This window comes from Limulus polyphemus, unplaced genomic scaffold (assembly GCF_000517525.1).
Source record: "Limulus polyphemus unplaced genomic scaffold, Limulus_polyphemus-2.1.2 Scaffold7852, whole genome shotgun sequence".
Classification (NCBI taxonomy): domain Eukaryota; kingdom Metazoa; phylum Arthropoda; class Merostomata; order Xiphosura; family Limulidae; genus Limulus; species Limulus polyphemus.
The window spans coordinates 6,685-33,155 of record NW_013673462.1 but is presented as its reverse complement, the minus strand read 5'-3'; the positions used below and the strand labels follow the sequence as shown (position 1 = coordinate 33,155).

General features: G+C 33.2%; 1 protein-coding gene and 1 long non-coding RNA gene across 2 annotated transcripts; one reads left to right on the top strand and one right to left on the bottom strand.

Moving 5' to 3' along the window:
- The first annotated feature begins 2,292 nt into the window (after positions 1-2,292).
- LOC106474919 lies at positions 2,293-9,688 on the top strand. The gene is made up of 4 exons (XM_013935617.2): positions 2,293-2,366; positions 2,856-3,021; positions 8,589-8,699; positions 9,620-9,688. Exons 1-4 carry the CDS (start codon positions 2,308-2,310, stop codon positions 9,686-9,688), a joined length of 405 nt encoding a protein of 134 aa, XP_013791071.2. The 5' UTR covers positions 2,293-2,307.
- A 93-nt stretch (positions 9,689-9,781) lies between these two features.
- LOC111089916 lies at positions 9,782-10,645 on the bottom strand. Its single transcript, XR_002614063.1, has 2 exons — positions 10,541-10,645; positions 9,782-10,232 (listed from the first exon to the last, which is right to left on the bottom strand). It is a non-coding gene; the product is annotated as an uncharacterized LOC111089916 (long non-coding RNA).
- Between the last annotated feature and the right edge of the window lie 15,826 nt (positions 10,646-26,471).

Below are 26,471 nucleotides of genomic sequence, written 5' to 3'. Positions count from 1 at the left end.
ATTATGGCTAGGAGTAACAGATAAAATGCAAGTGTTTGTGAAACCAAAGGCAGTTTTTACCTTAACGTTCTAAGCTATGAAATGGTAATTTTTGGTAGAACTAGCTGGAGTACCCATCCCCTGGATGAGGTTATGTTAATTCATGATTAATGAAAGGTTATCTTAGGACATGAAAAGTTGCTTCCCTTATATGTAATTATAAAATACGCCCATAAAAACTGCAAAAAGCAAAACTGAAAATTTGTAAGTATCTCTCCATGGACCCAATGTACTTAAATACCCAATTTGATAGAGATCCATCCACACCCTGCGAAGTAGTTACATGGACATACAACTGACAGTACTATTGCATTTATATAGATATGTAAGGGATAATTTGTGTCAGCCCAGAACCGACGCTAGGCAATGGTACACGGGGCCAGTGTCCAGATTCTATTTGACAGTGCCCTGAATCCGCAGTTGGTGTCTCAAAAAATGAGAATAGAAAATTCCAGAGCTCCGAATCATTTAATGACCTAGCGATCCCCTCTGTGTCAGTCATTCAGTTACAGCAAATAGGATGGCCTTATTGTTGTCTGAAATGATTTTGTGATTGTTACACTATGAGCAACCTGATTGAGTGATGCATTATTTCTGTGGTGCAGCTAGCGTGTGTGTGTGTTTATAGAAAAGCCACATCAGGCTATCTGCTGTGTCCACCAAGGGGAATCCAATCCCTGATTTTAGCGCTATAAACCCCTGTTTAAACTTAATTGAAGAGAAAAAAAACAATCTTACTGAAATTACAAACTGCCATTAAATAAAAATAAATAACAGCAAAAAAAATTGAGATGTTTCTTAGTGAATTAAAGATGAATCGTTAAACAAAACACGCACTGTTGGCAAAAATAGTTAAAGGTAAACAAATTGTGAACATACTTCACTAGCAAGTCCTTTGAAAACAGAAACACGCGTGTCTGTAAGCACAAAACACATTCTCTCTCTATAGCTGACCAATCACAAGAATCTGGAAATATGTCTGCTTTAAGTGGAAATAATGAATAACTTCACACTCAGTGTAATTTGGATACACTATCTCATAAAACTAGTAGAATATTTAAGAATAACGGGAGAACAGTTATAGTAATGTTCATTTTCACTGCTGATTATGAAAGTAGCTGCATCGTTCATCAGATTATATTCCCATATTAGTCAATGCTTGCCAAAGACTACTAAAATAAAATAAAAAATTAACACACTAGAAATTTCCAAAATGATAAAAAAATAAATACGTTCTTCAATATTTCATTTTAGCAGGACACACAATTAATGAATGATACCATCTTAAAAGACAGAAATACTTTATGTAATGTTTTCTTCTTCTTTTTCCTAGTTTACTTTCTTTTGCTCAACTTTTATTCCATGTCTATGAGGAGTTATCCAGTTTCATAATTATTATTTCATCAACCATATAGTGCACAAACAGTTGATTATTATATAATATTAAAACACGTTTTTCATGATATAACACCTATATGCATAGCTTGAATGACTCTCACAAAATATAATAAATAATATTTTCCCCCGAAATATTACATTCAACAGCTTGGAAATCAAAAGGCTTAAAGCTGTTAAGTATTTTAACTACCCCCCCCCCCCCGACTATTGTTAACATCATACTACACATTAATGTTCTAGAGCATCTAAATATCATCATTCACTGTTCTAGCTGGACTGTCTCCCGGTGGGACAGCGGTAAGTCTACTTTCTTTCATTTCAATTTACTTGTTCTGCCACTTCTATGGCCTGCTTTCATTTTCATCTGTATATGTATGTACACGCAATTTTTATTTCCATTGTTGAGTTTTGTCTCATATTCAACCAACTCGTCTTTCTACATACTAATATTTCGAATCTCTATAGCTGCAGGGTCAAAGGTGGCCGTGTTTCTTGGAGTATAACATGGCATTTACGGATTGTTTAACTAAGTAAAATCAGCTTGTGAAAGGCTAGGATGGTATCATTGGATGTATATATAAATAAAACTTTTTGAAAGGAGAAATACTTAACATGTTATTGATAATAACAAAATTCATATTAATTACTAAATATTTTATAAAACATATGAATAGGTTTTGAAGTATTTATTAAATCCATATCGTTAAATAAAAAACAAAATATACTGATTCAGCAACGTTCTTGTTTTACAAGCAATATCAGTACACACCTTTTTCTTGTAAAACATTGTTGATTTTTGATATTATCTAATCATAATGCTAATACTTCAATTAGTTTCTGCTTATACGTTTTTTATTTTATTGAAATTATATGGCCGAAGAGATGTGCAGTGAAATTGTTTATCTTCGTAGACCAAGTTGTGACATTCGGTGAGTGAGAACATTTTACCCGCTAATGTCTAACAAAACATTTCACCTAACTTTGAAGAAAACGAAACAGGATAAAGGAATGCTACGGGCTAGTGCTGTACACTTCATGTTTTGGGCTTTTTTAGAAACTTTCAAAATACTCCAAAAACATTAGCCTCCCAGTGGCTCAGCAGTATTTGTTTGAATTGAATTTCGTGGAAATGCTACACGAGGGCTGTCTGCACTAGCCGTACCTAATTTAGCAGTGTAAGCGTTTACGATTTAAAAGTTGTAAATATTGATTACAGGGTGTATTTCAGTTTACATCATCATATGAAGGACTTCTGTTCAGAGCAATATCGGTTCTCATTAAGTCACTGACAGCGATGATTTTAAAATTTGTATTGAATTGTAAGTGTTGAATAAAGTGTTATCTGTAAGCAAAGTTACGATTGTTTGATATTTTTGCCAGTATGAAAAACGACCATATATGTATATAATTTCTTTAAGATTAATCAACATGTCCAGAAACATCGAAATTAAGGCAAAGGCTACAAATATAGACACCTTAAGAGCAGCTGTAAGGAAATTAACAGAACTTCCTCGTACCATAATGCAGCAAGAGGATACGTTTTTTCATGCCACCAGTGGCAGACTAAAGCTAAGACAGGTTGATGTAAGTATGAAGTTACAGCAGGTCTAATAACTTATAAACTAGATGGAATTCATCAAAATCTGGTATTCTCCCCTTAAATTTAACAGATTATAGAGAAGATAAACCAAAAATCACTATACCTTTTTGGAAAATTGGATCTTAGTATATTTTAGCTGTAGAGAGTTCAACATCTAAACATATATTTAAGTAGAATATATCTAACAGAGATCTTTAAAAGATGGAGTACTGTTCTGATAAAGCACGAGAATTGAACATATTGTTTTAATGTATTCTGTCGTTGTTCTATAAAATTATTTGTTGAAAATAATACGAAGTCCAGTTCACCTAATGACAGTAGTTAACCAGCCTAACCTGTGCCCCAAGGAGTTGTTTCAGGTTGAGTGGAAATCATACAGTGCCACCAAGTGGGGGCTTACCGGGAGATCACTTGATGTTAGATACCACAAAGTGGCCTCAGAGGGCCAAAAGTATCAACTTGTGTTACTGGGGGGCAAATAGTTCCAAAATTGTGTTGCTAGAGGTAGGAACTCTATAGTACATTTCTAGGAAATGGATAATGAGATCATCACCATACGCTAATTTACCTTACAATCTACGTAGAGCACTACTTTTCGTATTAGCATAAAAATCAAACTATACATACATATAGTATACATCACCTTTTACAAAACAAATAACAATTTCTTTATCTATATATAATTTTTTTTTTTCATCTTTGAGCACAGATTAGACTGGTTAGCTACTACCCACTTTCAACAGAAATTGACTCTAATGTTACCTAACTGACAAAGACAGAAACTTACACTTACAGAATTTCCTTGCTTAATCATTCGATCAAGTAACTGAATAGACGTGATAGCTCTCAATATTTAAAACTGAACTAATACACTCAATGAATATTTACTGAATTCTCAAACTGAATCTTCACACACTGATTATTCACATTTATAATGTTCTTTCAGTTCTCTAAATTCTGTGAGATTTCTAAAGTAGTACATCATCATGAACTTTCTAAGTATTCTAGGATTACTTTTATGAACTTTCTCAAACTAGGGTTATCATCAGTATTAGGAGTTCCCTCTAGCAAACAACTAAATTATAACATTAAAAATACAGTTTATGTGAATAATCAGTGTGTGAAGATTCAGTTTGAGAATTCAGTAAATATTCATTGAGTGTATTAGTTCAGGATTGTGAAAGTCCCTTGAACAATTTTAATACACAAATGAAACAGTATAGTAAACTGTCCATTCATCAAGTCTTTTTTTGTTTTTTATCTTCAAAGGCACCATGATATCGAAATGGATTGACCACTTGTCCCTTATTGTTACTGACTGTCCTCTCACTGGGTTTTTCTTTCCAAGGTAGGTGGTCAAGTACATCCATTGGTGGCTATAATCCTTGATGATCATCTGGAAGTGGTTTTTACATGAACCCTTGGTCCCTCAGTAGGTTGATTTTCCTCACTGCCATTTTCTCATTGACATACTCCCCAAATTATTCATGGTGAATGACCTTTGGTTTGGACTGCCTGTCTTTCTGGATCTTATAAACCACACCAATGATTACTGTTAGTACAAACACGGTCCTTCCCAGCAACTGTTTAACTTCAGATTTTGTCTTTTCTTGTAATGGATATTATACAGCCATACCATGTCATCTTCATGGAAACCAGTCTTATCAGCATTAATATCATAGTGCTGATTAAAATTTTTCTCGGGTATAGTCATGTATGACATCCATATTTATTCAGATCCAAAAGAGCTCTTCTAACCATTAATCCCTCAGAACATGCTAGAGTGCTTGGTTCCACTAAGCCTCAGCCACTAGATTTATATTCCTAATATCTCCTGCAATGAGTATCTAATCAATACACCTTAGGTGTGAAAAAAGAAAGGTGCAGCCAGAAAAGGATTGAGTGTGCGACTTAAAGAAAGGAATGAAATCAAAATTGGCGGCCAAACTGGAAGTTATACTCATAGCATTGATGACAAATTTACAGCAAATATTCATTCATTAGTTAGCTATTCCGCATTTTTTGTTCAACTTGGGGCATGAAGATGGGTAAAACAGGAAGTTATCAACAGAATGTACTATAATGAGAAAGTGGATGGGATGACCAAGGTCTACAACGCCAATCTATTGAATAGGTACTTCAAGAGGGAAGAAGACCTTATGGGTGCAGCTATTGTGGTACAGATGGATATGACAGATGTGGCTGTCATAGATGCAGAACCAGAAGACAGTGACTCCATTACAGAAGATAAAGACCTAAGACCACTGGGTTGAGATGAGACATACAAGGAAGTCAACATAATTGAAGAACTGACTGGCAACAAGAAGAAAAAGGTACAAGATCTACTGTGCCAGTATATAGATAGATCAGGAAAGACAGACCTCAGGCAACACAAGATCAAGACAAAGACAAGGGATCCAGTCAAGGTGAAGCCCTACCAGAGGTCCTATGAGAAGAGAGACCAACAAGGAAACTGCAAATATTGGTGTAGACTATATGAGGAGACTTAATGTATAAACTAAGAACAGTCTTTGTATATAGTATAAATAATATATTGTAAATATTTTTCTTGAAGAGGGGCTTACTTTTGGATATACAAGACTGTTTAGTATAAGCATTATTATTTGGTTTATTTTTGAATATTTGATAATTGTTTGTTTTTCATGAACGGAGTGTTGAAGATTGATTGTTTTAAATTTTTGGTTGTGACAAGTTTCGTTACTTAACTCTGTACGAGTCGTACATTGTGTTTGCAATTACGTTGTTGTCTAGGTTTTACTAATATTTTTGACGTCACGTTACTCGAACCTTCGGTATTCTTCTCGCCAAGTGGGTATTGTTACATCATAGAGTCTTCTAGGTAGAAAATCCGAGGCCTCAGTTGGGCAAGGTATATATATGTATATAGGTGACCCAATAAGTGAAGTGAAAGTAAAGTTCAGCCAGAGAAAAGTTACTTAGTGAAAGAAAATGTGAATTTAGCCGGCGTGTGAGAAAATAGCCTTAATGAGTGATATTCTAAAGCAAGTTTCACAGTTTAACAGAGATAAGGAGAATAGTTTGTCTTGTCAAAGGATGTTCTAAAGTAATTGAACCTGTTTGTGTGGACTTTGACGAAAGGAGACAATTTTTAAATGTTCAAGATACAACTGTGGTAACCCTTGATGTAATGTAAGTGAGTTTATCGCAGATTGTATAATAAGAAATAGAATAGAGAATTCGTCTTCTCAATTGGATTCTAAAGTAACTTAATCAGCCTCTTTGGACTTTTAACAAGAAAAGAGAATTATTTAGTTTTAGGTAAGACTGTGATATCCTATTAGTATAAGGAATTTTTGTACATACGTTTGACCTGTTTTGAATATATACTATTTTAAAACAAGTGGATTGTGTGCTGTCCATTTATTGTTCGAATTCATCGCCAACAAGTCACAGGCACCTATTGTAGAAGAATTCCAGCCCACGTATACTTAAAACCCGGACAAAGAGGTTATAAACAAAACAATATCACCCAACAACTTGACAAAGCTAACAATATACCACGTGAATCTGCCTTCAAACAATTACCTAAAATAAATACTTCTCGTGTTCCACTGGTTATTACCTATCACCCAAAACTAAAAACCTAAATTTTTATATTTTACACCAACCTTTCTTCACATAGTTTTTGATTTCCTTATTTCCAATTCCGTCAACTCTTCTGATCTTCTACATTTCCCTAAATCTCCAATCATAGCAGTTAATTCAAACTTGTTAAATTCATGATGTGTCTAGTTAAACAGAGTTAGAGACTGTGTCTCACTTGGATATTTTTCTCGTGGACGATGTTGTTGGAGACCTAGTTTTGATCTTCTATCTACATTTTCTAGCGACTAATTAACTGTCTGGAGGTTATGTCCTCCTTACTTTCACGTATTAGATGACTAGTGACGAGGGTTAGTACCTATTCTCTGGGAGAGATAATACTGTTTTGTGTATGTAACATTATACTCTCTTAAACTTCATCCAGAATTCCTCCTGGTAAGACATCTCAACACTAAGAGAGAAGTGATGTCTGTCGTCTTTGAGCACTCATCTTTTACTTTTGTTGCAAGCAGATAAAGACTACTTTTCACCTTGTTTTAAATTGTGTTTAGTTTCTTTTCTTTGACTGAGTTAAGTCAATTTTTCAGCTTTATATTTGTGATCCTTTTCCTGATCGTTCCTCTTGTCATTTATGATAATAAGTGAACTAAATGCACCTAAGAATAACATAAGAGTGTGAGGATTGGCATCATGATCCTTTTGAAGTAGATTGCCGAATAGTCTTAACTTCAGGTAATTATGATACCGAATTTAGGAAATATTACATAAGAAAGTGCAGAATATTTGAACTATTTCAATAAGCTACTATGTTTTATACATCAATAAGTCTGTGGATCATTTGTTGTTTTCATGAAATCCAATAAAATATTGCTACATTACGATACATGTTATTAATGTGTACTAGTATAACTTTTTGAAAGACAAATCTTTACTTTGTTGATTAATAATCTCATACAGTTAAATTTACCAACATTTATTATCAGAGTTTAAATGAAATTGTATCTAACTTTTAAATGCTGTTATACAGAGGGTTGAGTATATCTTGTTAAAACAATTTTGAATATGAAATTCAGCAAGTCACATGATAAACACAAATGATATAAAGTTGCAGTGGAACGGAATGTTTGACGTTAATTAGGTAGTGTGATGCTACCGAAAATTTATCACCTTTTGGCAGGGTATGTAACAGTCCTTTCTGACACTAAATATTCAGACGGTCAGATCATGAACGTGTATTCATATCATAAATTTAATATTTCCAAGACATAACCTTAGAAAACAAAAGAATATGAATCAACTTGGTGACCCAGAGAACATCCAAAAAAGAGATATGCAGCTGCCTCATTCAAGCTATTCTAAGAAAAGTGTGGCATCTTGTAACAGATGAGAATTCATGAACACAGAGGTCACTGGCAAAAGCCATCCACTTACCCCAGGCAACAGTATACAATGTAATCGTGAAAGAACTCTATCTGGAAAAGCTACACAAGTAACGTGTATGCAAGCTGCATCTACGACATATCTGTTTCACCTTCACATCCAACTGAAGAATGAAAGGGGCATTTTGTGCTTTTCCATACATATCATGCAAGTTGCCAGACACAGCACCTATGGATTTTTGTTCGATTGGGATTTTAAAACAGCCGCTGGCAAAACATCGTTCTTGCACACTTTATTTTTCTATTGAAAACAAGCACGGAGGAGTGGTGAGCTTTGAGTGTGGCAGTTTTACGACGAATACCTTTGCAATGGAAACTATGCTTCAGGACAATTGTCAAAATGCACAGTTACCAGATACAGCATGATCAGAGGTGACTTCATGTGAGTACCTAGAATCGTTTTTGCATAAAATACTCTAATTATGTACGCAAAATCACTGCAATTTATTTGATTAACTATGATTTTCTTGTTGAATTTATCGGTATATAATGCTATATACGTTTTAACTATTATTGTTCCTTTTCAGGGATATCCAGCAGAACTTATTCATTATGATCGACCTGATGAAGATGGTCCCAAACTTTCTAACTATGAAAAGCAGGTTTTCCAGAATGTTGATGAAGTGGAAGGTCTAAAGGTATACATATTTCGTCTTCATTACGTATTTCTTTTTTACTTTACTATAAAGGACATAAAAAATATACAAATAAATACTTATACTTGTTTATTTATGCTAGTGACTTGTATTCCTAACATAAGAACGTAAAAATAACCACGATGAAGTGAATTATTTACATATCCGAGGAATACAAAAGTGACTCCATAAACTAGATTGGGTTAACAATTGTTTGTAGAAAAACAGACAATATTCAGACGACAACACATATAATGAGATGAATAATCGTTTCTTCTAAAAGTAAAATAAAAACAACCATACACTTTTGATTAAATAAAGAATAATTTCATTATCGCAGCCAGTATGTAAAAGTTCACACACTTTAACTGTAAATCGGTGTTAACTTTAGTGTAATAGGTTTCAGTAAAATATTTCGACGTATAATAAAGCTCGATTTAATTGAACAAACAACAAATAAATACAAGCTACAAATAAATAGGAATGAATGCTTGAACTTTATAAAGTTACGAAATTAGAAATAGACTAATTAGAAATAGAGTTCAGGAATAGCCATCGCTAGTTCTGAAGTATTTACCAGAGAAAAGATAGCCAGCAGCAAACTCCGCCACAAGGGCTTTGTCTGACTCTTACAACCAAATAATAGGATTGATTGTAATTTTTATAATGTACCCACAGCTGACAGTAAAGAGGATGTTTTCTGGCATTACATTTCAAACCAAGGACCTGGGCTCTGTAAACCACGCCCGACTAGAAATCAAAGAGTAAAGAAAAAAATCGTTATTTTCATTAAAATGTTGTCGGATTAGCTATGACATCCAAATTATTGGTCTGAATATTCTAACATAGTACTTTCTGAAGTCATTATTGGTAGAGCAATGGATGTTAACTTATTCTTTATGTGCTTTTCTTTTCTGTTCCAGAATATCCTGAAAAAGTCTTTGGAGGTGCGCGGTGTTGTCAGAAAGCAACGAGAAATTTCCACAGTCTAAGCTGTCATTTTGATGAGTTCCTGATTAGCAAATAAAATCAACTGATGTTATTAACTGAGTACAATATTCTAAGTACTAAACAGGTAAAAAATATTAGTTTCAAGTTTTATTTTATTTATCTTATGTTTTATTCTTTAAAAATAAAAACACAAATCATTCTGATATGACAAATCTCTTAACAGAATGTTATAAGGCAAAACTAAAAATTAGATGGCGTTGTAGCAACGACTATACCTGTGAATGTAACTGTAAATGATCACAACACATTTCTGATAATTTTTATTGTATTAGAACGTTTCATCAGGGAGAAAAATTAAGGTTTGAACATAATGTTTTAAATGAAAGATGCTCCCTTCTTTATTCACAAATCGTAATATTCTGCTGATCCGATATATTTCCAGAAAGTGGGAGGTTAATTTGTTCCAGTTAGCATATCGATGTAAGAATGTGAAACTAGGTCCTCGTCTTTTACGTCGAGTTGTTTCATCAAGAAATTGGCAATAGTCTTTCCTTCTTCCACTGATTGGTGTTCTCTCAAGCAAACCTGCAAAAAATTAGATTGCAATGTTTACAAAACGTTACTTTTCAAGGTTTCGATGTGCTGCTTCCTTTAGTGAATTATTATGAGTCACATTTTAACTAAATTTGCTCAAAATTCTGTACGATTGACTCCACCAATTAACTGAATACAACTGCAAATATTACACTGACGAATAAGTACCAGAACCCGTATAAAATTGGCAATAAAATATAAGCCCTTTATCTTAAATCTAAAAATATGCGTCAGTACCTTTGTGTAAGTGTTGAAATTTTAGATTTACTTTAATATTTGTAGGGTTAAATTGTGTTAACCTCTAATTCTATGAAAATTCCCAAGTTTTCCACATTATCCAGATGAACACGAGTTTGATCAACTATGTAAAGAAAGTGTATGGTGTTCGTAATATTTCCTCGTCACAATTAACATATATTAAAACCTATATTTAAATAATAATTATCATTGACGTTATCAGCTGATATTTGAATACTTCAAGCATGTCTAACTGCCAAAACAATGTATTTTGGTACAAAAAAGAAACACAAAGCACAATGTATTTTTGAGTTCAACACGTTATTGAGGCCAGATTCCGTAACAGCTAACCAGTTTGACATTTGCGTTTGGATTGTACTGATAGATAGAATATTTGAAACGCCTTTGAGTGCTACGACCACAGAGATTCTTAGTGTTTTGAGCCAAAAGATAATGGTAGGAACTGGCAATGGACAGCTTCATTTCTTTTTTATTAGTTTCATTATACACAACTCAGTTTTGTTTGATATATATATAGCTCTAATACTTTTAATTGCGTTATTTGTCAATAGGCGATTAAATCAGCACCATAAAACAATAATGAACTTAATATAAAACAAACATTACAAAATAACTAAAATTATACTTAAAAATTATTTGCCTTTGTCAGTCCTAGTTGTCAGCATTAAGTCATAATGAATAATGTCTGTAATCATAGCCCCCAAATGCGTTGGGTATATTCCATCTATTAGACAAATTCCAGACGCTAATGTTAAACTAGCCAGCAGCTATTGAAAATCAGTTAAGGGTTAGTAGTTAAGCGCTTACACCCACAATGGCTCAACTCCCACTGCCTTTCAATGTCTGCAACCATTTGTGAGAAGGCAGTTATTCCTAATACTCAGACATAACCTTAAATAGAAATAATGCCACCATAAAATTCTACAAGGTCAAACTCCCTACTGCCACCCTTTTATTTACAAAATGATGTTAAACAGAACTAAAAATATTACGTTAATAGTTCTTAAACTCCCAACCTCCTCCCTTGACGATTTGTTAAAGTTAAACCCAGGCGAGCTGAGAGAAGCCCAGCTACCCTTAACCTTCCCGACCCGATATACTAAACAAAAGTCTTTTCTTTTTTTTTTTAAAGTTAGTTACTTATAAGCCAATGATAACATTGAGTAACTACCGACCTCTAAGTTCTCCACGAGGTAGTTTCCATAATCGAGAATTTACTTTTTAAAATAATTTCGTTTATATTATAAAAAACGTGTACACATTTTTTATATGCCAATCCATATAACCATTAACTTTCAATTTAGTTATGAATAATTTAATAAAGTAAAGTGAGCTATGCGTTCACCAAATGATTTAAATTTGAGTGTCGGAATGATTACGAAATAAAACAATAAAATTAATTAAAAATAGATGTAGGCTGTTATGAGTCTTACGCTATTTAGGTTAAACAATTGTAGTTTTCAGATACAATCTGTAGTCATTATAGAAAGAAAAAAAGGGTAATTTAGATTTATCTCATTTTTATGGTAGTTACAAGGTCGGTCAAATGGACTAGTTTGTATGAAATTAGGGTAGATAAAATAACAGATGAAATACAAAGTTTTACTGATAAAGATGTTTGATATTTCTTTAGAGGTTTTAAATGCTATACAAATGAAATTTGACAATTTTCAAATGAAGAAAAGTATTTTTAATCTTAACATAGAAATCATTTTGAACTTGGAACAGTTAATACTCTGACTCCATATATTTACGAACCGTTCTTTGGTAAAATACTTAATTAAAAAATCAGTTTTTTTTCTGTACAAAAGGCCTTACTGTCTACTGAAAACGTAACAAATTTCATGAAGATGCACAAAACATATTAAAAGTTATAATATGAAAACTCTGATCGCTACTTTGTGGTTACGAGGTCAGTTACAGAGATCTACTCTGTATGGAAATAGTTAAAATTAAAAAAAAATCACGATGCTAAGCCAGGGTTAATGCAAACACTATTGATTTAGGAACTCTGCAACAAATCTTGATGTCATGGTACTAAAACTTCTCTTTCCCATCTGAGGTATTTTCAGGTAAAAAAGTGACTTACCTGCAAGTATAAGATAGTTAGACCCATTAATAACAGCAGTTTCACTCAGGAATTAAGGGGAGTATTTCTGAATCTGATTATGTAACTGAGTTTTCCTAATGTGTCTGTGTGGATAACAAAACTGCACAAATTTAAATAAATGAAAACAATATTCATTATATAACAGAAGAAAATACAAAGTATGTACTTGCACAGACAGAATCACAGTCGAATCTTTACTAAATTGTACTTAGTTCCATACCTTTCACTTTCTAGGGCTGATCTCTGTAGAACTATAACACGATGATTTCTTAATTTAATTGACCCAAGAAAAGACGCCTGAATTCAATAGATAAACTTGGCTTTCTTGTCTTGTCGACAGCATTTCCTCATGATTTTTGTTTTATCAGAGCATTTATCAAATTTTATATTTAGAGTACATCAACTTGGCCAGTAAAGGATATTACAGTACTAATCTTTGCAACTTGGATTATACGTTTCTGGAATGTATTCTTAGGCAGAATAGATAATATCTACTATAGAGAACAAAGAAACACAACAACTAAAACATGGCAATTTTAATGGATTTCTGGACACGTGTTTATGCTAAAACTGTATATAAACAAAATATATTTAAAAACTTAAGCATTTTTATATCACCAAATTAGGTAGAAAACAGTAATTAAACACATATGGCCAAGCTCATGAAACAAATATGAAAAGAAATTGTACCAGACACGTTTAGCAGCTTAGTTGAGAGCGTGTCTTGGAGAATAGCAGTAATTATTTAGCCCAAGAACAGTTTTATACCATGATCACTAAGACTTCCCCTGTCTATTATTACATGATAAAATATTTCTGGCGAGGTATCATTCAGTTGTGTAAGTAATATATAATCATTTAATATTTTGGGCAGACTCATAAATCTCACGACGTTTTTTTAGAAAGAAAATAAATGTATTTTGCAAAATACATATAAATTACAATTCATGAGGGAAAATTAAGTAAGATAATACTCTAAATCAGTCAATTGCTTTACACTTCTAAGTTGCTTGGTGTAATTTACAACATCAAAGATACATTAATTATGAACTACAAGAAAAAAGATAATATATTTTCAAAGCGTCACCAAAGAAAGTTATTGCACATAAATATTTCAGTTTAAACAATATTGAAACGATTTTTGAATATGGAAATAAGGAAGTTATGTGACCACCTCAGTCAATATAATGTGTAGTGAACCAGAACTACATTTTGACCCTTGCATGCCATTTCATGTATATATATATATATATAGTGTGTGTGATTCCAACAAAAATTTATCACATTTTGTTATTTAGTAGCCCTTTTATGCACAATATTCACACACTCAGGTCATAAAGATGTGTTCAGATCAGAGATATAACTTTTCCAAGAGAGAGATATCCATTGTACTTAGTGGTATTGGAAAACAAAAGGAGTATGGATCAATGTGAGGCACTACGACCATTCAAAAAAAAACATGCAAAAAGTCATACGGTTGACATGGTAAAGAAAGTGTGATGTCCTTTTAGGGGCTACAAAGGACAGACATAAAGATCAATGGGAAAAGCCGTCCACGTGTCCAAGGTAAAATTGTGCAACATAATCAAGAAGAATCTCCATCTTGAAAAGCAACACAAGTCATGTATACACAAATTGCTTCCCTGACATATCCATTCAACTATTGCATACCTCAAATAACTGGAGAATGAAAAAGTGTATTCATGTTGTTTTCTATGAAGGCATACCCATTTTTGTGCAATTGGACTGTTGAACTGGGCACTGGGAAACTGTCATCCTAATTCACTAAATGACTTATGAAAAGCATTCACGAACAACTAGTGTGTTTTTAACTTAATATTCTAAAGATGAAATCTTTTGCAATGAACATTATGTTACAGGACAATTGTTATTATGCATGGCCATCAAACAGAGCATGACTGGACATGCCATCATGGACTGCAATGAAGTGGTGAGGATTCAAAATTGTTTGACTATAATATACTCAATATCTGTATTGCATTGTAGTTTGTTAAAATTGCCTGCAATTTCACGAATGCTATAAAAGAACCTTTGGAATTAATTCATAAAAACTTGTAGCATAGATATTTGTCAAATTTTATTTTGCAATTTAAGCTTAACATTTTAATGGTTGTTTAAACAAGGTAAAACTTCTAGTTTTAGGAAGGTTGGTTGAAGAATGAATTGTAGTGGTTGTTCTTAGTTTTGCATAAAAGAAGCAGGAATATTTTACACGTTTTCATAAACATTGTCACAGTCCATATTTTGTATTAGAAAATGTTAGTCAGTGGGAAGAGCCGTTCATGTGTCAAAAACAAAGTTGTGAAGCATAATCAAGAAAGAACTCCATCTAGAAAAGCAACATAAGTCACGTGTTGCCTCCTTGGAGTACCTGCTTAAAAATGTATACCTCTAGAAGCTGAAGACTGAAACGAGTATTCATACTATTTCCAATAAAGGTATACCAGACAAGTTACCTATGGACTTTTGTTGGACTACTGAAATGGGTGATGGAAATCATTATCCACGTTCACTAGACGACTCATGGAAAGCATGTAGTGATAAACACTCTGCTTGTCACATGATAGTCTTACTACAAAGCTTTATGAAATGGGAACTATACTGCAGGGCATTTGTCAAGATGAATAAATATCAAATAGGGAATTACTGGAAGTTGTGAATTGGGGCACAATGACATGTTGAGGTACCAAAATTGTTATAATATAACAGGAAATCTAAAGAAGCTTTCTAACACAGTTATAAAAACCTTTTGAACAAATATTTCTAAAGTTTTATTTTTATAATTTAAGCTTAAAATTTTGATGGCTGTTTAAAGAAAGTAATTTTTTTGTTTTTAAAAAGGTTGTTTAGAAGGTAAATTATAGTGGTTATTTTTAGTTTTGTATAAAATAACAAAACTGCTTCAAATGGGTTCATAAACACCGTCACAGCTCATTTGTTTTGTACTTGAACACGTACACCATTAAGCAAAAAAAAACAAAAAAAACTGATAACTAGTTTTAAAAGTTGAACTATATGAGTATTCATCTACCCTCCCGTACTTGTTTTATGGTGGCTTTTATATATTAAACCAGTTTTTTCTAACTATTACCCCGAAATTGTTTATCATGCTCTTTTTCTAACACTGTATAGCCCAATAATTCTCTGCTAGAGTTTAGCCTGTTCAGGTTGGCCTTTCCTCTGAACAGCACACGCATAAAAAACGTTTACACCAGTGCTTAAATACTTAATTTGAATGTGAACAATTACAAACACCAATGAAAGTTAGTAGAAGTGCATGTAATGGCCTGGTGCCCTAAAGTCTTTGTATTTTCTTCCTTAGAGCTTTGTAGATCACTAGTTGGAACACAGGATGATAACCACATATTCGTGGTTGATAACAACACTCGCTCATACAACTGCTACATGTTGTGTGCACCCACACTATACTCAACAGTCTGCAGTGGTCGAGTTTCACCTTGTTGCATAGAAAGGAGGTCCCATGCTAGATCTGAGTCCTTCAGATGCTCTTTCCAGAGCTCCTGGCATGTTAATCGTGTTATACAACCACTAGTGGGATCACCTACCATCTGGCTTGAGGTTGCTATGACAGAAATAGCTTTAACTCTCACTTCTGTCCAGAGTCAGAATATTCAACAAAAAGGCAGGCAGTCTGGTGTCATTTCTGTGGTGTGGGCCCAGACGATTCTGTATGATAAAGTCATACTCCTGCAACGTTGTTATCTAATATGCAATCATCCCTTCAAGAAATGTAAGGTTAATAAACCACTTCAGCAGCATGTATTCAATAAATTGAAATAATATTACAACAGAAAAACTACAATGATAAGAAATATATCTTTTTATCTCATTTCGATATTTAGAATTTAAAAAATTACTGCAACATCATAGCAAGGAATTTTTCATGCGATTCGATAGTTTTGCAATTAATTATATAAAAGCCACAAAAGATGAAGAAACTAAAATATATCAAATAGAACTATGTGACAAATAATGATAACATAAAAGAATAACTACAATATTTATCAAGATCAATCATTTCCTTTTTTACGGAGAATAGTCATGGAAATTGCTGCTCTTCTCCCAGAAACTAAACAAGGTAAACAGTATGCGCTAGTTGCTATCAATTATTTCACAAAGTGGGCTGAGGCTTATCTGTTGGTTGGTACTTCAGCACAATTAGTAGCTGATGTGTTGGTGTAAAAATGAATAAATTCATGGATCACAAACATGGATTAAAAACAACGTTTTGTATTTGCACATTAAATATAATTCAATGTTATGGAAAAAAAGACTTTAGTTTTAGCTCAGCCTCAAAGTTTTATATCATTAAATATTAGAGAAACATTAGAAATAATGAAATATAAAAAACAAAATCAAGTGTCATATAAAGACGAAGGACCAGCAAGTCAATACATTGATATATAGCGAGATATATTATTATTTTTTTATTACACCAAGAAAATATGCAAATAACAATGAAGTCATGCGAAAAGGGGAAAGTATAAAATAATCTTGTAAGTTACTCCTGAGGATGACGTAGATCACGTCGAAACATGTACATGTAAAGTGATATTTTTATTTTAAAGTGAAAGCCGTACGGCTTCAATAAAGTTTTTATTCAGTATATACAAAACGTTGTTTTTAATTATTTATTATAATTTAAATAACACCATCAGTCTTATGGTTTAGTAGAATTGGTAATAAAACTTTCAAGTGGATGTTTGAAAAGTTTTTCATCCTGGTAAAACCAACTGGGACGTTGTGATGGTGCACCATGCAATGGAACAGAGATTGACTTATTGTTCACCAAACATGCTTAGGTGTGGTTGGGAAATACTGCTCCATGCGGATGTCATGTTTAATTTTACTCTCTATAATAGATGTTTCACAGTATACACAATAAAATGTGAAGTGGTTAAGGTCTGTGTTAGCTTGAGTTTGGACATCAACATCTAAGAAAGGTTGTCAACTATCAGAAAAGATGTTATGATAAGACAGTATAGAACTGAATGTTCCAGAATGTAGATTGGCCGTGGACTTGGTAAGTGCATATATACAGCTTGATACTTGTTAGACAGGCCTTGAGGTCATACTCCAACAGATTGGTCTGGCGACATACGTGTTATAGTGGTCGTGAAAAAGTGCAAGAAACATGTTGATAAACTACGACCATACATTATAGCTGAAACTGACATGCACTGGCTGGATCGGCAATTAGAGGTTGAGACTGACAAAGCACAGGAATATGGGAGATCTGTCTCATATCATTTCAGCTGTGTTGATGAGGGGGAAGAAGATGAAAGGACTTAATTGGCTGTACATAATGAGTGAGATGAGGAAGTGCCTGGAGAAGAGGCATGTGGTAGCACTGACAGTTGGTTGAAATGTCGATACCTACATACTGATTAATGTGACTAGGATTAACTGCTGCTCCATAACGAAAGTGGTGGTTCTTGATATCTGAGTTAGTGGGAAACATTTCGGAATGAAGTATATGCACTACATTGTATGGTTGCCAATGCTTAACAAATTGTTTGTTTGGTTTGTTGACTGCAAGATTAATGGGGACAAAATAGTGTTGTAACCCTTACTTTTCGAGCTACTATGTTGATTTTTATTGACAGTTGTCTACAGGATATTAGATGATAGCTGTTTGATTATCACACCTTAGGATGGATGATGTCAGTTATTCTAATGCCTAGAACATCAAAGGTTTGTATGACTGAGAATGATTATTAGGAATTCCAAAACTCAGCTGAACGGACATCGCAATTTTTACTTCCTGTGCTATGAAATGATCTTCTGAGACGAAACATCATGTGGTATTTTGCCAGAATTGTTCACTCTATCTGAGTGGCAGAAGTTCTACAAAATAAACAACATGATCTTCACTTGACTCTCCAAGTACACTTAGTTGTATACTTACAGTGTGAGAGTTTAATCCTGTTTCAGTGCAGAATATGAATTAGGTTGTTATGGATCGAAGTATAATAGTCCATGTTTCCCTGCATTCATTTTTATTTAATAATAATTGTAGTTATTAGATCAACTCATGTGTGAAAATATATTATCTTGTTTATTCAACTACTGTTGCTGGTGCCTGATTAGAACAATTAATTTGTTTTACTGTAAAGTCTTGTATTTAGCCTGGGTTGTTCTGAGTGTGAACTGATATATCCTGTAGTGACAAAATGAGTATTCACCTTGGCTGAATCAATTTAGGCTAGAAAGTCTTAGTGTGTCTGAATTATGAGATATTATGTATTTCATGATATGAAGAAGTGGTACTGAGTTTAACCACTTGTAGATAGCAGAAAATCACAGTACTGCACCTATAGACATATGGCTTGCGAAGGTGACCCATGCAGGTCACCATGGTAAAAGCGCATTAACCAGAGGCGGTCTATCTAAAATTACTAGTGTATGTGGTAACGTGTAATGTTGAAGTATATGTGCATAGCAGTACATGTTATTGAATAAATATATATGAGTGTATGATACACATGTATATGGATTATACATAAAGTCGTTCATAAGTGGTGCATAGCACAAATGAATCATTACACAAAAAAGATAACTGTCAAGCAGCATATGAATGAAAACAAAGAATCTGGTTTGAATGTTAAAACTTTGTGATACAAAGTTAACTGTGATTCTTGGTCTTACAGCATTACTTAATGCTACAGTGCACCTGATGTCTTCATTTATGTTTGTAAGATAAATTTTGAATTGGAATGTTCAATAGTTAGTGTATTTCCATGGAGGAGATAAGAGTAACAGATAAGTACATACTACTTTGAAAGGATAAATCAGTTTGACCTGATGTTTACAGTTTGTTTGGAATTAAGTACAAAGCTACACAATGGGCTGTCTGTGCTCTGCCCACCACGGGTATCGAAACCCGGTTTCTAGCGTTGTAAGTCCACAGACATGCCGCTGTGCCACTGGGGGAGATGTTTACTGTAATAGTAGCAAAGAATATTTTTTATTGGATATAATCAAAATATTCATGAGTGGATGCAATTCATAGATTCGATGTCATATCAAATGTAAACCTGGTGTACTCAATGATTATTTTTTTTTTATTCTTGAAGCAGATTGAAATATTCTGTAACTTTTCTAAGTATTTTATTAGCATTGTTTCAGGCTGTAAGTGTACAGCTGGAAGAAGAAATAACATTCATGTGGTGTCTCTTCGTAGTTGCACATGGCTTGTATTAATCTGGTATTTGAAGTGAATCCAAAGGGAATGTGATTTAAGCGTTAATGGATTTCCATTGTCAGAAGTTAGAGGCTAACACTTGTACAATGACTAGCTAGTTTCGGTTGTTTGTGCGATCTCAATACCCTATTTCTTTCCTATTGAACCCAGGTTTTGCTAATATAACAACCAGACAATAGTGAAGGGAATGTAATAGAATTACATGATAGGTAACAAAGTATGATAAAATTAAAAAATCAATTGATCAAAGTCTTAACCCTATAATCTAATACACTGTATACAAACTGGAGCAAATAAATGACGCTACCTTCAATTATCATCTTTTAAAAGCTTGTACAGGTGGCAGTAACGACAATGTACAGCACAAGACATGATGAAGCCTGGGCAACTTGGGCATCCAAAGGTGCAAAGGATATATTATCAGCAGGAAATATACACATGAGTACACATAAGACTGTAGAAATGTTACTTGACCATGGCAGTAGTTTTAGCACTGTGTCCAAACGTAATTTTAAGAGGGAGAAACGTTGTAAACAGGCCATTTCCATTGCAGTGCCAGATTAACTTTTGACCAATCAATATTAATTTGATTTTACATTATCAATCGTTGTTTATTTTATAGAAGATCAAGTCCTTAATCTTTTTGTTTTCATCTAACCAGTTGTGCTTTATTCTCTGGTTAATATCTTAGTTCTTACACTTCCAGAGACCAGGTAACCTGGAATCCTATCTTTCCATTTCCAAAATCCTAGAGGCCAGCCATTCCTTTAACATGGCAAGATCTTGAATGAATATATATTGGTGGCCAATGCATCAGATATGCGGTATCTGTTTGAGACTGTTGATGAATTGGCTTTGAAGTTTACAATGGTCAGATAGTTTCTAATGGCTACTAGGCAAACAGCTACCTACAGTATTGGTGGAAGAATATACACAATGAAGCTGCCTACTACAGCTGATACATTGGTGGAACCTAGTATCTCTGTGGCATAACCACACCCCACCACCACTTTCTGATGTGATTCAGGTGCCAGTGAAGAGGGTGATGGCTAATTCAGCACAATATACAACCTATTGCCAATACAACCTACGTATGTATCGTCACCAAACAACGCTGATACCAGATGTGTTAAGTTAGAGCTTCTAATTATGAAATTGACAACCATAACCACCCAATCGACCCTGACACAGATTCCCTTGCTTAACTGCCAATGCTAGGAATAAGGTGCAAAATGTATCAAGGAATGTGCCCTATATAATCATTAGAAAGACCAGCTATGAGTGTCTTGTGCCACCATCAGTGCTGGAGGATTTCTGATATTTTCATTTTTTTTTGTTTACTATTTACTTTTTCTATTCATGGTTGTATATACATTGCCATCATTTATAAGTTGGCTAATTTTGTTCTGTGTGTAATATTTAATGGGTATTTTTATGCGATTATAAATATATTTCCTATATTATTATAGGAATTTTCTTTTAGCTCTTTTTTATGTATTTTGTTTATTATTACAATAGTCTTAGCATTATATTTGTTTAAAGGTTATTAATGGTGTACTCTTTCTAGCTGCATGCAAATAGTGGCCGTAATGATATTAGTTCCATTTCTCTTTTGATTTTATGTATTGAGATTGCAATCAACTGTAAATATATATGTTTAATTACGATATCTTATTTTTTGTTATTTGGGTTGCTTGTGTTCTTAAGGATTTATTTTGTGTTAAATGGTATTTCATGTAATGCTGTAATCCTCGTTTATTTCATTCTATTTCGTTTTGTTTTTGAAGTTATGCACAAATCTACACAATGGGCTATCTGTGCTTTGCCCACCACCGGTATCAAAACCCGGTTTCTAGCGTTGTAAGTCCGCAGACATACCGCATTCTAATTTGAACCTACAGTTTACACATACACACACACACATATATATATACTTTAGTATGATTTGATTTTTCTAGATGTATGTTTTTATATGAATTCAATAGTAAAAGGTAATTTCATTTTGATGTCTTTGTTCTGATAATGATCACATTTATTTATCTTTATTTTCTTAACTAACCCAATATGAACTTTAATGCTTATATATGGGATTTCGTATTTTCAGCTATCTGAAAAGGTGAAGCAACCCAAGCCTACTTTTTTTAAGGATGTTGGTGGTACATAAAATAATTTCTATTTATTTCAAATATATTTTGTTTATATACAGTTTAAGCATAAACACGTGTCCAGAAATCCATTAAAACTGCCATGTTTTAGTTGTTGTGTTTCTTTGTTCTCTATAGTAGATATTGTCTATTCTGCCTAAGAATACATTCCAGAAACGTATAATCCAAGTTGCAAAGATTAGTACTGTAATATCCTTTACTGGCCAAGTTGATGTAGTCTAAATATAAAATTTGATAAATGCTCTGATAAAACAAAAATCATGAGGAAATGCTATCGACTAGACAAGAAAGCCAAGTTTATCTATTGAATTCAGGCGTCTTTTCTTGGGTCAATTAAATTAAGAAATCATCGTGTTATAGTTCTACAGAGATCAGCCCTAGAAAGTGAAAGGTATGGAACTAAGTACAATTTAGTAAAGATTCGACTGTGATTCTGTCTGTGCAAGTACATACTTTGTATTTTATTCTGTTATGTAATGAATATTGTTTTCATTTGTTTAAATTTGTGCAGTTTTGTTATCCACTCGCACACATACTAGGAATACTCAGTTACATAATCAGATTCAGAAATACCCCCCTTAATTCCTGAGTGAAACTGCTGTTATTAGTGGGTCTAACTATCTGATATTTGCAGGTAAGTCACTTTTTTACCTGAAAATACCTCAGATGGGAAAGAGAAGTTTTAGTACCATAACATCAAGATTTGTTGCAGAGTTCCTAAATCAATAGTGTTTGCATTAACCCTTGCTTAGTCTCGTGATTTTTTTATTTTAACTCTTTCCATACAGGGTCGATCTCTGAAACTGACCTCGTAACCACAAAGCAGCAATCAGAGTTTTCATATTATAACTTTTAATATGTTTTGTGCATCTTCATGAAATTTGTTACGTTTTCAGTAGACATTAAAGTCTTTTGTACACACAAAAAAACTGATTTTTTAATTAAGTATTTTTACCAAAGAATGGTTCGTGAGTATATGGAGTCAGAGTATTAACTATTCCAAGTTCAAAATGATTTCTATGTTAAGATTAAAATTACTTTTCTTCACTTAAAAATTGTCAAATTTCATTTGTATAGCATCTAAAACCTCTAAAGAAATATCAAAGATCTTTATCAGTAAAACTTTGTATTTCATCTGTTATTTTATCTACCCTAATTTCATACAAACTGGTCCATTTGACCGACCTTGTAACTACCATAAAAATGAGATAAATCTAAATTACCCCTTTTTCTTTTTAGAATGACTACAGATTGTAACTGAAAACTGCAATTGTTTATCTTAAATAAATTTATACTTAATTTTGTTGTTTTATTTCGTAATCATTCCGACACTCAAATTTAAATCATTTGGTGAATGAATAGCTCACTTTACTTTATTAAGTTCTTCATAACTAAATTGAAAGTTAATGGTTATATGGATTGGCATATAAAAAATGTGTACACGTTTTTTATAATATAAACGAAATTGTTTTAAAAAGTAATTTCTCGATTATGGAAACTGCCTCGTGGAGAAGTTAGAGGTCGTTAGTTACTCAATGTTATCATTGGCTTATAAGTAACTCACTTAAAAAAAAACTTTTGTTTGGTATACCGGGTCGGGAAGATTAAGGGTAGCTGGGCTTCTCTCAGCTCGCCTGAGAGTGTTTTGAGCCAAAAGATAATGGTAGGAACTGGCAATGGACAGCTTCATTTCTTTTTTATTAGTTTCATAATATACAACTCAGTTTTGTTTGATATATATATAGCTCTAATACTTTTAATTACGTTATTTGTCAATAGGCAATTAAATCAGCACTATAAAACAATAATGAACTTAATATAAAACAAACATTACAAAAGAACTAAAATTATACTTAAAAATTATTTGCCATTGTCAATCCTAGTTGTCAACATTAAGTCATAATGGATAATGTCTGTAGTCATAGCCCCCAAATGCGTTGGGTATATTCCATCTATTAGACAAATTCCAGACGCTGATGTTAAACTAGCCAGCACCTATTAAAAATCAGTTAAGGGTTAGTAGTTAAGCGCTTACACCCACAATGGCTCAACTCCCACTGCCTTTCAATGTCTGCAGCAAGTTGTGAGAAGGCAGTTATTCCTAATACTCAGACATAACCTTAAATAGAAATAATGCCACCATAAAATTTTACAAGGTCAAACTCCCGACTTCCACCCTTTTATTTACAAAATGATGTTAAACAGAACTAAAAATATTACGTTAATAGTTCTTAAACTCCCAACCTCCTCCCTTGACGATTTGTTAAAGTTAAAGAGAATCTTTGTGGTCGTAGCACTCAATGGCGTTTCAAATATTCTATCTATCAGTACAATCCAAACGCAAATGTCAAACTGGTTAGCTGTTACGAAATCTGGCCTCAATAGCGTGTTGAACTCAAAAATACATTGTTTTGGCAGTCAGACATGCTTGAAGTATTCAAATATCAGCTGATAACGTCAATGATAACTATTATTTAAGTATAGGTTTTATTATATGTTAATTGTGACGAGGAAATATTACGAACACCATACTCGTTATTTCCACAGCCTAAGCTATCATTTTTATATGTTCCTGATTAGCAAATAAAATCAACTGATGTTATTGTTACGTATCTGATTGTTTGTTAATTTCCGGTATAAATTCTTTCCGAGGAACTTAAGCGATACAAGTCCTTTCTTAATTAAACCAGTTTATTTTTTCTCGATATAACTTTATAATACACAGTACGTTAAACTTAACTACTTTTATAACACACACTATAAATCACAGTGATTCACATACTTTACCTACGGTGCCTACTGTTGCTTGACACAATTATATATATCTTCAATCCGCTGGTTTTTCTCGCCAGGCTTATATACTAAAAAAGACAGCTCTAACAAACACTCGGACATTCGCGGATGGGCCTTTCTTCTTCAGGGACAAACAGTTTGCTTATTTATTGAACCTACGTGTTTTTCTGACGGCATGAAACTGTAATAGTCAAATAATAAGCCAATAAAGATACATTCTGACGATATTTTACTTACATTGTTAGATATAGCCAAGTGACCTCCTGTGTACATATCAAACAGAGGAGTAGAGCACGTGCTGAGCAGATGTTTAAGAATACCAAAAATACTGTGGTAGCTTCATATTGGTACGACAGCGGAGGCACGTGACGCTAGTAACACGTCATGCACTTCTCGAACGTTCACGTCCCTTCCTGAATGCTCGAGAGGTTACTAGATATGCGGTAGTCTTGTATATATAAGACGGTCAAGACGTGACGGCATCAATGTAATGTGTAATTGAACTGCGGACAGAGAGAGAGTATTGTTGAGTCGAGCACGTGAGACGTTTGCTGTGAATTATAGCGTTTGTTATAGCTTGACTGTGGAAATTAAGTGTATTGCAAAGTTGTATTCAGAGAGAATAAACCAGTTTTATTTAAGAAAAGACTTGTATCGCTAAAGTTTCTTCTGAAATAATTTTTACGGAAAATTAACTAACGAACGGAGGCGTAACAATATCATGCAGTTCTTCTATTTCCTAAATAATACACAATTAACGTAAACTTACTTTCACATTTCTGTACACAGTTATCGTAAAATTACTTTCACATTTCTGTACACAGTTATCGTAAGATGTAAATTATTGGCAAAGGAATAAAATTATGTAATTTTCTGCTGTAAATCCAATGATCTAATGTTTGATAATGGTTAACTTATACTAAGATGATTTGTAAGAAATGATTGAACTTCATAAAGAAATAAAACAATAACGTTTTATTTTATATTTTTGTTTATTCTTTATTTCAAATTTCTTTGTCACGGTAACAGAGATATTTCATACTTCTGATGTGTTCCAAGTATAGTCTTTATTATCTAATTAAGTATAAATGAAAATTAGGAGAAATAAAAGGGTAATTTAATAATGACCTAAATTACAAGTGATGTCACTGTTAATACGTCTATTAATGAATCTTCATTGATTATTCCTCCTTATTAAGAGGTATCCACTTATCTTATGAAAAAGATGAAGATTTGAAACAGCTGTTTCTGGAATAAGATTTATTTTTGTAGAACGTTTCGTCTCTAACAACTTCACAATGATTACACAGGCATGGGAATTTGAACTTCATAAAAGTTGTTTTGGTTTTAATAACGGATTTTGCATAGTTCAGCTACGCAGGTTTCGAAAGTAACATTATTATTTATTTCTATCACGTAAGGATTTTTTACAAATCGGGAAGAAAAAACTAACTTAGATCAAATTATTACTTCGTTTACTACAGTGAACATTTTATTATGTATAATATTCTTATGTCTCCGTTTGTTAATTAACTTTCCGTAACTTCGTTTCGACGAAACTTTAGCGACACAAGTCCTTAACTTAATAAAACTGGTTTATTCTTTCTGAATATAACTTCACAATACACTTGATTTCAACATTCGCGCCTAAACAAACG

Bases quoted from the DNA above. Each gene is read 5' to 3' on its own strand.
- LOC106474919 (XM_013935617.2), top strand. From the start codon at position 2,308: ATGGCCGAAGAGATGTGCAGTGAAATTGTTTATCTTCGTAGACCAAGT. The intron at 2,367-2,855 runs GTGAGTGAGAAC...AATTTCTTTAAG, and splicing joins AGACCAAGTTGTGACATTCG to ATTAATCAACATGTCCAGAA. The intron at 3,022-8,588 runs GTAAGTATGAAG...GTTCCTTTTCAG, and splicing joins TAAAGCTAAGACAGGTTGAT to GGATATCCAGCAGAACTTAT.